This window comes from Schistocerca gregaria, chromosome X, assembly GCF_023897955.1.
Source record: "Schistocerca gregaria isolate iqSchGreg1 chromosome X, iqSchGreg1.2, whole genome shotgun sequence".
NCBI lineage: Eukaryota > Metazoa > Arthropoda > Insecta > Orthoptera > Acrididae > Schistocerca > Schistocerca gregaria.
Window position 1 is genome coordinate 687,722,773 of NC_064931.1, and position 13,726 is coordinate 687,736,498.

Sequence of the window (13,726 nt, forward strand, 5' to 3'; positions counted from 1 at the left end):
AGAATCCTGCACTCTGGTGAGCCAAGCAAATGGTGCTCTCCACAGCTGACACATGGATGGGAGGAGGGGCACATGGAGTATTGGGATGTGACGGGCGTCCGCAATCTCGACATGTGACGCTGGAAGTACTGTGGGAAGACATATGGCCAAACTTCCAGCACTAGTACCCAAGTTGGAGGTGTTGAAAATAGGAGTTTACAAATGGTAGTTTCCCTCTATCACAATTAACTGGCCTGTCACCATAAACAGCAATGGCTACTGGAATGTTCAATGTCTCCAGCACAACTGAGATAGCAACAACCAATAGGATAAGAGTCTCGAGGCCTGCCTGCTGGTGTAGGGATACTGTGCCTCGCCTGTACCACATTATCACTATGACTTCTAACCCTGCAAAACTTCACGGCCTGCGGTTATCAATGAGCGAAGATGGGAGTCTACGGAGATGGAACTTTTGCTACATTATAATCCACTTACAGGTTCCCTTTCACAGGAACTCCACCCACACTGTACACCACAACACCCAGTGGAGGCCATATGGTTAAAAAGTGTGAAATTCATGGAACTGGAACCTCTTCCTCCACCCCAGTTGCTCAAAGAACCCACTCTGTCACAGGTAGACCCTAGTCACCGTCACCACCCATTGGGACAACAGGTGCTACCAACCACATCAGAAGCACTGGAACTGTAATGCTCCAAAGACGACATGCCACTGGACCTAATGGCAGGTATCCCAGCATGACTCTTTCCTCTTCCTAGTAGGATCAGGCATAAACTTGGGTATTTTTGGCACGGTGTGTCATTTGAAGAGGAAAGGAGGAAGGGGGGGGGGGGGGGGGGGGGGAAGTAATATCTATACCCAAACGTGTGCATGGTTTCCAAATCCTCATCTAGCTCAAGTTTCAATACAGACTCTAAATCAGAGACATTCCAGTTATGTAGTAATGATGAGTCTAGTGGTACCACAAGGAGTGCACGGAAATGGACATGGAGCTGACATACAGCTGCCTATAAATATGTCAGTCTGGTTCATCCAGGACACTTTGTTGTTTTATATGAAACTTCCAGTACGTGTCACAGTATAGGGTTTCCATTTTGGTGCTACATGCAGCATCTGCAGTTTAAGTGTGCTGTTTAACTGACCCTATCATCTAATTTATGTACAATATTTCTAGAAGATTGTAATAAGACAAACTCAAAAAAAAAAAAAAAAAAAAAAAAAAAAAGATGTTGGTCCTCTTCACATACCTCAAGTTAAGAAGTTAAGAGTTGCTGGATTCTCCCCTCTGATATTATGTATCAATATCATAAATTGTCGAAATCCAAGTCCATTGATTTCCATATATGCCAAGTTTCACTCACATACTCTTATTTTCCTCAATATACACCCAACAAGCAAAGAGTTCTGTTTCTTCACAATGGAATTCCTACACTCTTTAACTGGTCCCTTCTTGGACATCACCACAGTATTCCTGAGTGCAGAATTTTGAAGCAAAATCACACCAGAAATAAAGAACTGCCATCAACAAATATATAATTAGAGTTAGGGAAATCCATCAAAGACTAATGCCGACAAATCTGGATACATGAAAGAACATCTTATTTTTGCAATGTCCATACAGGTAATATTTGAAACTGTAATTAAGGAGAGAAGCTTGTGAACACTCCAGGGTGACTTCCATGCCCTACACATAAGCTAGCTTGTCAGTACCCAGGCCAATGGTCTGTGCTACAACCTCCATATTACCAACCACTCTGGTTTGAATTTCTCTTAAGGACAGATCTCCCTTACCAGTGATCTTTACTGTGCATTGGCATTTATTTGTGGCTTACTATTCACTCTTTTAACTTCATCATTATCCTAAACTCGGAACAATCTTGGCATTCCTTTGCTTGCAACTTGGTGCTTTCCGAGTGATTCTGTAGATTATTGCAATCCACAGTGCCAGAGTGAAAAATGGCATTACTCATAGCTATAAAGAAATGTAATGCTCCCCTTGTGTATACCAAACACAGGAAAAAATTCTTGTAATGCTTAATCCAAATTTCGTATAGTATCATCATGAATTTTCCACAAAACAAACAGTGCTGCTTTCTAAGCATATACAAACCATTTCCTTATGTGTCAGAAATAAAACACATATTTATGTGTGGTTCATTTTAAATCACATTAAACGATCCTTTGTTAGTGTCATTATCTTATAAAATGCCACTCAGCTGTAATGGTGAATGGCCAATGGACTGACTTTTGAAACTGGTCACTCATGTTGGATGAGGATTTCTTGCAGTTTGCTATTTAGTATTCATGAATCCTCATAACATGTGAATGACTTTGTTAACACTGTTAAGTTAGTTTCTAGTAATTATAGTGTTGTGCCCATCTATACTTCAGAGTCCTTGTATTGATAAATCTGAATTATCTTATAAGAGTTGGACTTCAAGGACACCCTTTCTCCTGTATTTAGTCTGGTCATTTCATTACAATCATACGATATATTGATCAATCCACCATGCACAGTGAAGATCTGTGGCGTATAACAGTTGGATATTTTAAGCTGACCTGAAAATTGTATCAAAGAAATCCACACAAACCTACATTGGCTGTGAAAATTAGCATTCACTGTCAGTTAAATGAGATTAAAGTACTGATACTTCTCTCTAAATGTCACATCATGCCACCTTAGAAAATGGTTCAAATGGCTCTGAGCACTATGGGACTTAACATCTCTGGTCATCAGTCCCCTAGAGCTTAGAACTACTTAAACCTAACTAACCTAAGGACATCACACAACACCCAGTCATCACAAGGCAGAAAAAATCCCTGACCCCGCCAGGAATCGAACCCGGGCGTGGGAAGCGAGAACGCTACCACACGACCACGAGCTGCGGACTGCCACCTTAGACTTTGTCTATAAAATGCCATAGTGTTTTTGCTGTACAGTAAGAAATGCAGAAACTGATACAGAAATTAACATATCTGAAACAGTTTACACATGCAATATTAGAACTAACCAAATAACTTATTAAATGTATTGTAGAAGTCATACCACTTTAACAGGGTATTTAACCATTCTGCAGTTGTTGACACAATTAGCACTTCAGCCGATAGTTGTGGGTCAAATGCAACAACAAGGGGGAAAACAGTTGACACAACTGTTGCTGGATCGGATGCTGATGAAATTTTCAGTAATACGTTTTCCAGTGGCTTCAACCTGAAAAATAATTAAGTACATGAATAAACTAGAGCAACGGAGCAAATTATCAAATTTCAGACACCTAAAATTATATTTCATCTGTAACATAGCTTTCACACAAAATTACAGAAACACACTACAATAAAACCATAATACTGTATTTTCGAGAGTGCCAACAAATGAAGACAGCAAAATAATTTAAATTTTGAAATTCTGGGCACAATATATTTATGTGCTCCAAGTTTTATGTGAAATATTACGTGTCCATCTCCTGTTACATCTATTTTCACTTTTACTTTTTTTTAAAAATAACTAAGTGATATGTGTTACATCCAGGGACAGAAAAAAAATCTTTTTATTTTACGGCCGAGTTCAGTGTTATTTTTTGCCAATTTTGGTGTCAACTTTTGCCAATTTCAGTGCCATTTTGTTGACAACTAGCCTTTTTGCCAATTGTTATCATATTTTCCATTTGTATATTTTTTTCAAATTCGAAGTTTATTTTTTACCACATTCGGTGTTTTTTGCCCAAACTCGGTGTAGTTTTTTGTCAAACTCGGTGTTTTTGCCAAATTAGGTCAATTGTTTTGCCACTTTGGTTGCTATTTTTGAAGTCACATCAGTTTGTTACGAGGGAAATAAACTGTCATTTTAAGATCATACATAAAAGAAAGAAAAAATATATAAAGTAGGCAAAACATAACTTCAACATTCAATAACTATCAGTTACTAAAAATTCATTTTCAACATTAAGTAACTACCAGTTACGAGACTGTCGTCCTCTGATTAAATTTTTTATACAGGAAAATGACAAATTTCACGATTTTCAAAAAGTCATCGATTTCGCTAAATATTATTTTCCTCGTTATTTCCGCGAAATTTTCCTGCCCCTACTTATTTCTATGCCAGTGATGGACGATGAACGAAGACGTATTGCTGGCAGACACCACGCAGCACTAATGCGCAGCCGGCCGCGGTTGGTCTTGCGGTTAAGGCGCTCAGTCCGGAACCGCGCGACTGCTACGGTCGCAGGTTCGAATCCTGGCTCGGGCATGGATGTGTGTGATGTCCTTAGGTTAGTTAGGTTTAAGTAGTTCTAAGATCTAGGGGACTGATGACCACAGATGTTAAGTCCCATAGTGCTCAGAGCCATTTGAACTAATGCGCAAAGTTGACACTCGGCGAGGTGGCTGATGGGAGCGACCGTAAAGGCATTTCCCATTTACAGAACACTGTAATCAGGTGACACTTTTTATCGTTAGGAACAGCTCGGTCCGATACGTGAATAACGAACTCCACTATTTTCAGGGCAATGAGAGAGAATACGATTTCTTCAGTTCAGACGGGCATGTGTGAGAATTTTTCTTTGGTGTTTATGTGGGCATTGGCACTGTGGCTGACCTGAGAACTGAATGTTTACCAGCGAAAACATTCTGGGAACAATTTGTCAACAAATGATTCATGGTATAGTGTATTTTGTCGCTGCAATTATTTTATGAAAAAGGGGAGGGAAATAAAACTTGTTCCATACTTTCAAGTCGTGAGCACTCGTGCTGCTGGCTTCTGCAATATTGACGTATTGTAAAGATACACCGAAAACCTTTTTTGTGATTTGTAGCAGAACTTGTATTGAATAGTCCTGGCGAAAAGTGTTGCTTGCTACAATTAACTGTATATTTCGTTTTTAAATAATCATTTAGCGAAAAGTAAAATGTTGTTGTTGTTGTTGTGGTGGTCTTCAGTCCTGAGACTGGTTTGATGCAGCTCTCCATGCTACTCTATCTTGTGCAAGCTTCTTCATCTCTCAGTACCTACTGCAACCTACATCCTTCTGAATCTGCTTAGGGTATTCATCTCTTGGTCTCCCTCTCCGATTTTTACCTTCCACGCAACCCTCCAATACTAAATTGGTGATCCCTTGATGCCTCAGAACATGTCCTACCAACCGATCCCTTCTTCTGGTCAAATTGTGCCACAAACTTCTCTTCTCCCCAATCCTATTCAATACTTCCTCATTAGTTATGTGATCTACCCATCTAATTTTCAGCATTCTTCTGTAGCACCACATTTCGAAAGCTTCTATTCTCTTCTTGTCCAAACTATTTATCGTCCATGTTTCACTTCCATACATGGCTACACTCCAAACAAATACTTTCAGAAACGACTTCCTGATACATAAATCTATATTCGATGTTAACAAATTTCTCTTCTTCAGAATCGCTTTCCTTGCCATTGCCAGTCTACATTTTATATCCTCTCTACTTCGACCATCATCAGTTATTTTCCTTCCCAAATAGGAAGACTCCTATACTACTTTAAGCGTCTCATTTCCTAATCTAATTCCCTCAGCATCACCCGATTTAATTTGACTACATTCCATTATCCTCGTTTTGCTTTTGTTGATGTTCATCTTATACCCCTCCTTTCAAGACACTGTCCATTCCATTCAACTGCTCTTCCAAGTCCTTTGCTGTCTCTGACAGAATTACAATGTCATCGGCGAACCTCAACATTTTTATTTCTTCTCCATGGATTTTAATACCTACTCCGAATTTTTCTTTTGTTTCCTTTACTGCTTCCTCAATATACAGATTGAATAACATCGGGGAGAGGCTACAACCCTGTCTTACTCCCTTCCCAACCACTGTTTCCCTTTCATGCCCATCGACTGTTATAACTGCCATCTGGTTTCTGTACAAATTGTAAATAGCCTTTCACTCCCCGCATTTTACCCCTGCCACATTTAGAATTTGAAAGAGAGTATTCCACTCAACGATGTCAAAAGCTTTCTCTAAGTCTACAAATGCTAGAAACGTAGGTTTGCCTTTCCTTAATGTTTCTTCTAAGATAAGTCGTAAGGTCAGTATTGCCTCACGTGTTCCTGTATTTCTACGGAATCCAAACTGATCTTCCTCGAGGTCAGCTTCTACTAATTTTTCCATTCGTCTGTAAAGAATTCGTGTAAGTATTTTGCAGCTGTAGCTTATTAAACTGACAGTTCGGTAATTTCCGCATCTGCTTCCTTTGGGATTGGGATTGTTATATTCTTCTTGAAGTCTGAGGGTATTTCTCACATATCTTGCTCACCAGATGGTACAGTTTTGTCAGGACTTGCTCTCCCAAGATTGTCAGTAGTTCTATTGGAATGTTGTCTACTCCAGGGGCCTCGTTTCGACTCAGGTCTTTCAGTGCTCTGTCAAACTCTTCACGCAGTATCATATCTCCCATTTCATCTACATCCTCTTGCATTTCCATAATATTGTCCTCAAGTACATCGCCCTTGTATAGACCCTCTATATACTCCTTCCACCTTTCTGCTTTGCCTTCTTTGCTTAGAACTGGGTTTCCATCTCGATATTCATACAAGTGGCTCTCTTTTCTCCAAAGGACTCTCTAATTTTCCTGTAGGCAGTATCTATCTTAGCCCTAGTGAGATAAGCCTCTACATCCTTACATTTGTCCTCTAGCCATCCCTGCTTAGCCATTTTGCATTTCCTGTCGATCTTATTTTTGAGACGTTTGTATTCCTTTTTGCCTGCTTCATTTATTGTATTTTTATATTTTCTCCTTTCATCAATTAAATTCAATATTTCTTCTGTTCCCCAAGGATTTCTACTAGCCCTCGTCTTTTTACCTACTTGATCCTCTGCTGCCTTCACTACTTCATCCCTCAAAGCTACCCATTCTTCTTCCACTGTATTTATTTCCCCCATTCCTGTCAATTGTTCCCTTCTGCTCTCTCTGAAACTCTGTACAACCTCTGATTCTTTCAGTTTATCCAGGTCATATCTCCTTAAATTCCCACCTTTTTGCAGTTTCTTCAGTTTTAATCTACAGGTCATAACCAATAGTGTGTGGTCAGAGTCCACATCTGCCCCTGGAAATGTCTTACAATTTAAAACCTAGTTCCAAAATCTCTGTCTTACAATTATATAATCTATCTGATACCTCTTAGTATCTCCAGAGTTCTTCCATGTATACAACCTTCTTTCATGATTCTTAAATAAAGTGTTAGCTATGATTAAGTTGTTCTCTGTGCAAAATTCTACCAGGCGGCTTCCTCTTTCATTTCTTAGCCCCAATCCATATCCACCTATTACGTTTCCTTCTCTCCCTTTTCCTACACTCGAATTCCAGTCACCCATGACTATTAAATTTTCTTCTCCCTTCACTATCTGAATAATTTCTTTTATTTCATTATACATTTCTTCACTTTCTTCGTCATATGCAGAGCTAGTTGGCATATAAACTTGTACTATTGTACTAGGTGTGGGCTTCGTATGTATATTGGCCACAATAATACGTTCACTATGTAGATACTGCCTACAGGAAAATTAAAGAGACCTTTGGAGAGAAGAGAACCACGTGTATGAATATCAAGAGCTCAGATGGCAACCCAGTTCTAAGCAAAGAAGGGAAGGCAGAAAGGTGGAAGGAGTATATAGAATGTTTATACAAGGGCGATGTACTTGAGGACAATATTATGAAAATGGAAGATGATGTAGATGAAGACGAAATGGGAGGTAAGATACTGCGCGAAGAGTTTCACAGAACACTGAAAGACCTGAGTCGAAACAAGGCCCCCGGAGTAGACAACATTCCATTAGAACTACTGACGGCCTTCGGAGAGCCAGTCATGACAAAACTCTACCAGCTGGTGAGCAAGATGTATGAGACAGGTGAAATACCCTCAGACTTCAAGAAGAATATAATAATTCCAATCCCAAAGAAAGCAGGTGCTGACAGATGTGAAAATTACCGAACTATCGGTTTAATAAGTCACAGCTGCAAAATACTAACGCGAATTCTTTACAGACGAATGGAAAAACTGGTAGATGCGGACCTCGGGGAGGATCAGTTTGGATTCCGTAGAAATACAGGAACACGTGAGGCAATACTGACCTTACGACTTATCTTAGACCAATGATTAAGAAAAGGCAAACCTACGTTTCTAGCATTTGTAGACTTAGAGAAAGCTTTTGACAATGTTGACTGGAATACTCTCTTTCAAATTCTGAAGGTGGCAGGGGTAAAATACTGGGAGCGAAAGGCTATTTACAAATTGTACATAAACCAGATGGCAGTTATAACAGTCGATGGGTATGAAAGGGAAGCAGTGGTTGGGAAAGGAGTGAGACAGGGTTGTAGCCTCTCCCCGATGTTATTCAATCTGTATATTGAGGAAGCAGTAAAGGAAACAAAAGAAAAATTCGGAGTAGGTATTAAAATCCATGGAGAAGAAATAAAAATGTTGAGGTTCGCCGATGACATTGTAATTCTGTCAGAGACAGCAAAGGACTTGGAAGAGCAGTTGAATGGAATGGACAGTGTCTTGAAAGGAGGGGTATAAGATGAACATCAACAAAAGCAAAACGAGGATAATGGAATGTAGTCAAATTAAATCGGGTGATGCTGAGGGAATTAGATTAGGAAATGAGACACTTAAAGTAGTAAAGGAGTTTTGCTATTTAGGAAGTAAAATAACTGATGATGGTCTAAGTAGAGAGGATATAAAATGTAGACTGGCAATGGCAAGGAAAGCGTTTCTGAAGAAGAGAAATTTGTTAACATCGAATATAGATTTATGTATCAGGAAGTCGTTTCTGAAAGTATTTGTTTGGAGTGTAGCCATGTATGGAAGTGAAACATGGACGATAACTAATTTGGACAAGAAGAGAATAGAAGCTTTCGAAATGTGGTGCTACAGAAGAATTCTGAAGATTATATGGGTAGATCACGTAACTAATGAGGAGGTATTGAATAGGATTGGGGAGAAGAGAAGTTTGTGGCACAACTTGACTAGAAGAAGGGATCGGTTGGCAGGACATGTTTTGAGGCATCAAGGGTTCAGAAATTTAGCATTGGAGGGCAGCGTGGAGGGTAAAAATCGTAGAGGGAGACCAAGAGATGAATACACTAAGCAGATTCAGAAGGATGTAGGTTGCAGTAGGTACTGGGAGATGAAGCAGCTTGCACAGGATAGAGTAGCATGGAGAGCTGCATCAAACCAGTCTCAGGACTGAAGACAACAACAACAACAACAACAACAACAACAACAACATGCTGTTTGTACTATCTTACCCACATTCATATTTTCCTATTCATTACTAAACCTACCCCTGCATTACCCCTATTTGATTTTGTGTTTATAACCCTGTAGTCACCTGACCAAAAGTCTTGTTCCTCCTGCCACCGAACACTTATTCCCACTATATCTAACTTTTACGTATCCATTTCCATTTTTAAATTTTCTAACCTACCTGCCCGATTAAGGGATCTGACATTCCACGCTCCCATCCGTAGAACGCCAGTTTTCTTTCTCCTGATAACGACATCCTCTTGAGTAGTCCCCGCCCGGAGATCCGAATGGGGGACTATTTTACCTCCGGAATATTTTACTCAAGAGGACGCCATCATCATTTAATCATACAGTAAAGCTGCATGCCCTCGGGAAAGATTACGGCCGTAGTTTACCCTTGCTTTCAGCCGTTCGCAGTACCAGCACAGCAAGGCCGTTTTGGTTATTGTTACAAGGCCAGATCAGCCAATCATCCAGACTGTTGCCCTTGCAACTACTGAAAAGGCTGCTGCCCCTCTTCAGAAACCACACGTTTGTCCGGCCTCTCAACAGATACCCCTCCGTTGTAGTTGTACCTACGGTACGGCTATCTGTGTCGCTGAGGCAGGCAAGCCTCCCCACCAACGGCAAGGTCCAAGGTCCATGGTTCTAGGAGGGGGGAGGGGGGGGGGGGAAGTAAAATAAAGTATGGAAATTATGGTCCAAATCACACTGACACCATAACATCAATGACCATTCACTACTTTGCATAAAGTTAATTAGCTATCAATCGTTGTGTGGTGCGACGTCTTCCTTGCTGCTGAATTTACGACAGCATTGTTAACGATTAGATCGCAGCTAAATACTTGTGACATGGAATAATATATATGTCACTGCTGCTCGTTTTTCACTCGCAGCAATTTTAACTGTCATCTTAGGTTCCTACCTACCCACACCGTCCGAAATTGCGACTTATTCGGATGAAACAGGAAAGTACTCGTAGCACGAAATAATTCATGTATCATCGCCGGTCGTTCCACTTGCAGGGGTTCCATATTTCGTTTTCTAATCAGTCACAAAATCGAAGAAACTCATTCGTTTGAAATGTGTGTGAATTCCTAAGGGATCAAACTGCTGATGTCATCTGTCATTCGTTAGAGAGCACTCTCTTGTATGTAAATAACATCGAATATTGCGGAATATACTAGTGTTACATTAATAAGAAAGAACTAGAATCTGTAACAAACGCGAAAACGGGAGAAAAACAATTGCAAGAAACAGTACAGAAACCTATTATTCGCGCAAACTAAGTTGACACTCGGCGCGGTGGCTGATGGGAGCGACTGTAAATGGAAAATGCATTTACAATCTCTTCCATCAGCCACAGTGCCGAGTGTCAACTTAGTTATCGCGATTATTACTTTCTCCTACACATGTGTCTAACGACGAGACCACGCCGTTCATATACAAATTTTGACCTTAATATTGCAACTCTAAGTGCCTTCTGAACGCCTTCTACCACTGATATGTCGTTAACAGACATTTAATGGTAACAAATCGTACCCCATGAAACGCTACTGGCTATTCTTGTTTCGGTCCGAGCAGTCCTTCAGTGTTGGTGTATAACAAAGATCATACGCATAGCATAATCTCAAGGACTGTATGATCCTAAGTGAAGGATTGCACGCGAAAATATGATAATTTTGGGATTTTTATTTTTTGAGCGAGAAACTGTTGCAAAACAAATGAACTTGCATACATTATTATGTTACTATCAAGCGATTATGAAGCATGTGAACAACAATGAACTACGCTAACGAAAAGATTTAGTTGAGTGTAAAAACATTTTCCGATACACGCGCCTCGCAGGGGCTTTGTTGCACACCTAAAGTACTATCAGTTTGTGTTAAATTTGTTGCTTTATCAAATCTCATCCCATAACTGTACATTTTTATGTGCTTCTGTCGTACTATCACTTACGCACTCCACAGCAGAATGTGACCGAGCATTCAGGCAAGACAAAAATCATTATTGCGAGAAGATTATAAGCTTTTTGGTTGTTACTGTTACTATCTTTATTAGCATCTAGTGATGTAATTTAATGAACGAGGAAGAGTGAGAGATGAGGCACCCCAATTTCAATATTTTCAATATTACGTTTTAAAATTAACTTCCTTTTTATATTTTTGTTTTCAGCAAGATATTCAGAATGACTGAAGTTGAGAAACCAACTGTCTACATCTACAACGAATGTAACTCCGATCACAATGCATCAAACGATCCTGCGGCTGCTGTACTACATTCCAGCAGACCAAGTGTATGACTGAAGAAAGGGCACTGTTCATCTCTACCCACAGAAGGATGTGGATGAAGTTGATAAGTTTTCAGCCATATCAGACGATTGTTGTTGTTGTTGTTGGGATGTTTAAGGGGGACTAAACAGCTAAGGTCATCAGTCCCCCATTCCAAAAAACCGGCGAAACAAAATTTACGGAACAGGTAAAACCCCAAGGGGGGAGGAGACGCCCCTCCCCCCAGTCACTGAAAGAACAATGTGTCAGCGAACACTAGAGACGAGAAGAGTACAGACGAACACTGGACAGAAAGAAACGGAAGAAAATAAGAGGGTCGGAGACTGGTTGACTGACCATGGGTACAAAAATTGGGAAAGAGTCAACCATCCGAATACACACATTAAAATCTGCAACCAATGAGACACTCGAGGACAAGATACACAGAAAGGGAAAGGGACAGGTCCCCCCTAAATGGAACCATAAAAAGGACTACCACGGATAAAATTTAAAACGTCGTCAGCCATGGAGGCATCGTCGCATAAAACCAAAGGCAACGTGCCCGGGAGATTAAAAGTCTGCCGGAGGATGCGCAGGCGGGGACACTCCAACAAAATGTGGGCGACCGTCAACCGGGACCCACACTGACACAGGGGGGGATCCTCCTGACGCAAAAGATGTCCGTGCGTCAGGTAGGTATGGCCGATGCGGAGCCGACACAGGATGACAGAGTCCCTGCGAGAAGCCCGCAGGGAGGACTGCCACACATCGGTCGTCTCCTTGACAGCCCGCAGTTTATTCGGAGAAGTCAGGCTACGCCACTCGTCACGCCACATCTGAAGCACCTTACGGCGCAACGCCAGCTGCAAATCACGAGCCGGGAGGCCGATCGCCAAAGTGGGGGCGTCGACCGCCCCTTTGGCCAGCCTGTCGACACGTTCATTCCCCGGGATGCCAACGTGACCTGGCGTCCAAACAAAGACCACCGAACGACCAGAGCGGGTAATGGCAAAAACAGACTCCTGAATAAAGGATACCAGAGGACAAGAGGTATAGCAGCGGTCGATAGCCTGGAGGCTGCTCAGGGAGTCACTGCAGATGACGATGGACGTACCTGAGCAGGAACGCATATGCTCAAGAGCGCGCAATATGGCCACCAGCTCTGCAGTAAAAATACTGCAGCCAGCCGGCAAGGAGCGCTGTTCAACATGGGCAGCGTGGGCAAAAGCGTAGGCAGGACGACCATCCACCAGGGAACCATCAGTGTAGACAGGCTCACAGCCTGAAAACGAGGCGACGAGCGCAAGAAAACGGTGACGGAGGGCCACATGCGGAACCGAGTCCTTGGGTTCCCGTGCCAAGTCCAGGCGGACGGACGGACGGGTCATACACCAGGGAGGCGTGGGTGCACAGGCCCGGAAGGGCGGCAGAAGAGGGAACGACCCCAGTTCCGACAGCAGGGACTGGACACGGACAGCAATGGAAAGCCCAGACCTAGGTCGCCGGTCGGGCAGAGGGAGGACCCTGGCAGGGAAAAGCAGGCGATGATTGGGATGGCCCGGTGAGCAATGCACATGGACAGCATAGTCGGCGAGCAGTCGGTGGCGGCGAATCCGCAGCGGGGGAACCCCGGCCTCCACCAGCAGACTATCCACGGGGCTCGTACGGAAAGCACCAGTTGCAAGCCGAACCCCACAGTGGTGTATGGGGTCCAACAACGTCAACACTGAGGGCGATGCAGACCCATAGGCCAGGCTCCCATAATCAAGCCTGGACTGCACAAGGGCTCTGTACAATCGCAACAGCGTGCTGCGATCTGCACCCCAAGACGCGTGGCTCAGGCAGCGGAGGGCGTTGAGGTGCTGCCAGCACTTTTGCTTCAGCTGAGTAATATGAGGAACCCATGTGAGCCGGGCATCAAAGACGAGTCCTAAGAAGCGGCTAGTGTCCACCACTTCAAGGAGGTGACCGTCGAGGTAAAGTTCCGGATGAGGGTGGACCGTCCGACGCCTGCAGAAGTGCATAACTCGAGTCTTGGCCGCAGAGAACTGAAATCCATGAGTCAGAGCCCATGATGCCGCCTTGCGAACGGCTGCTTGCAGCCTGCGTTCGGCGACTCCCGTAGTCGTTGAGCTAAATGAGATGCAGAAGTCGTCGGCATACAAAGAAGGAGACACCGACGACCC

General features: G+C 42.5%; 1 protein-coding gene across 1 annotated transcript in view; it reads right to left on the reverse strand.

Moving 5' to 3' along the window:
* The window catches only part of LOC126298805 (glucose-6-phosphatase catalytic subunit 1), a 129,648-nt gene that overhangs the window by 91,062 nt on the left and 24,860 nt on the right, over positions 1-13,726 (reverse strand). The window contains exon 2 of the mRNA XM_049990269.1: positions 3,045-3,209. Within this exon, the coding sequence (XP_049846226.1) occupies positions 3,045-3,209 (165 nt within the window). The remainder of the gene's footprint in view (positions 1-3,044; positions 3,210-13,726) is intronic.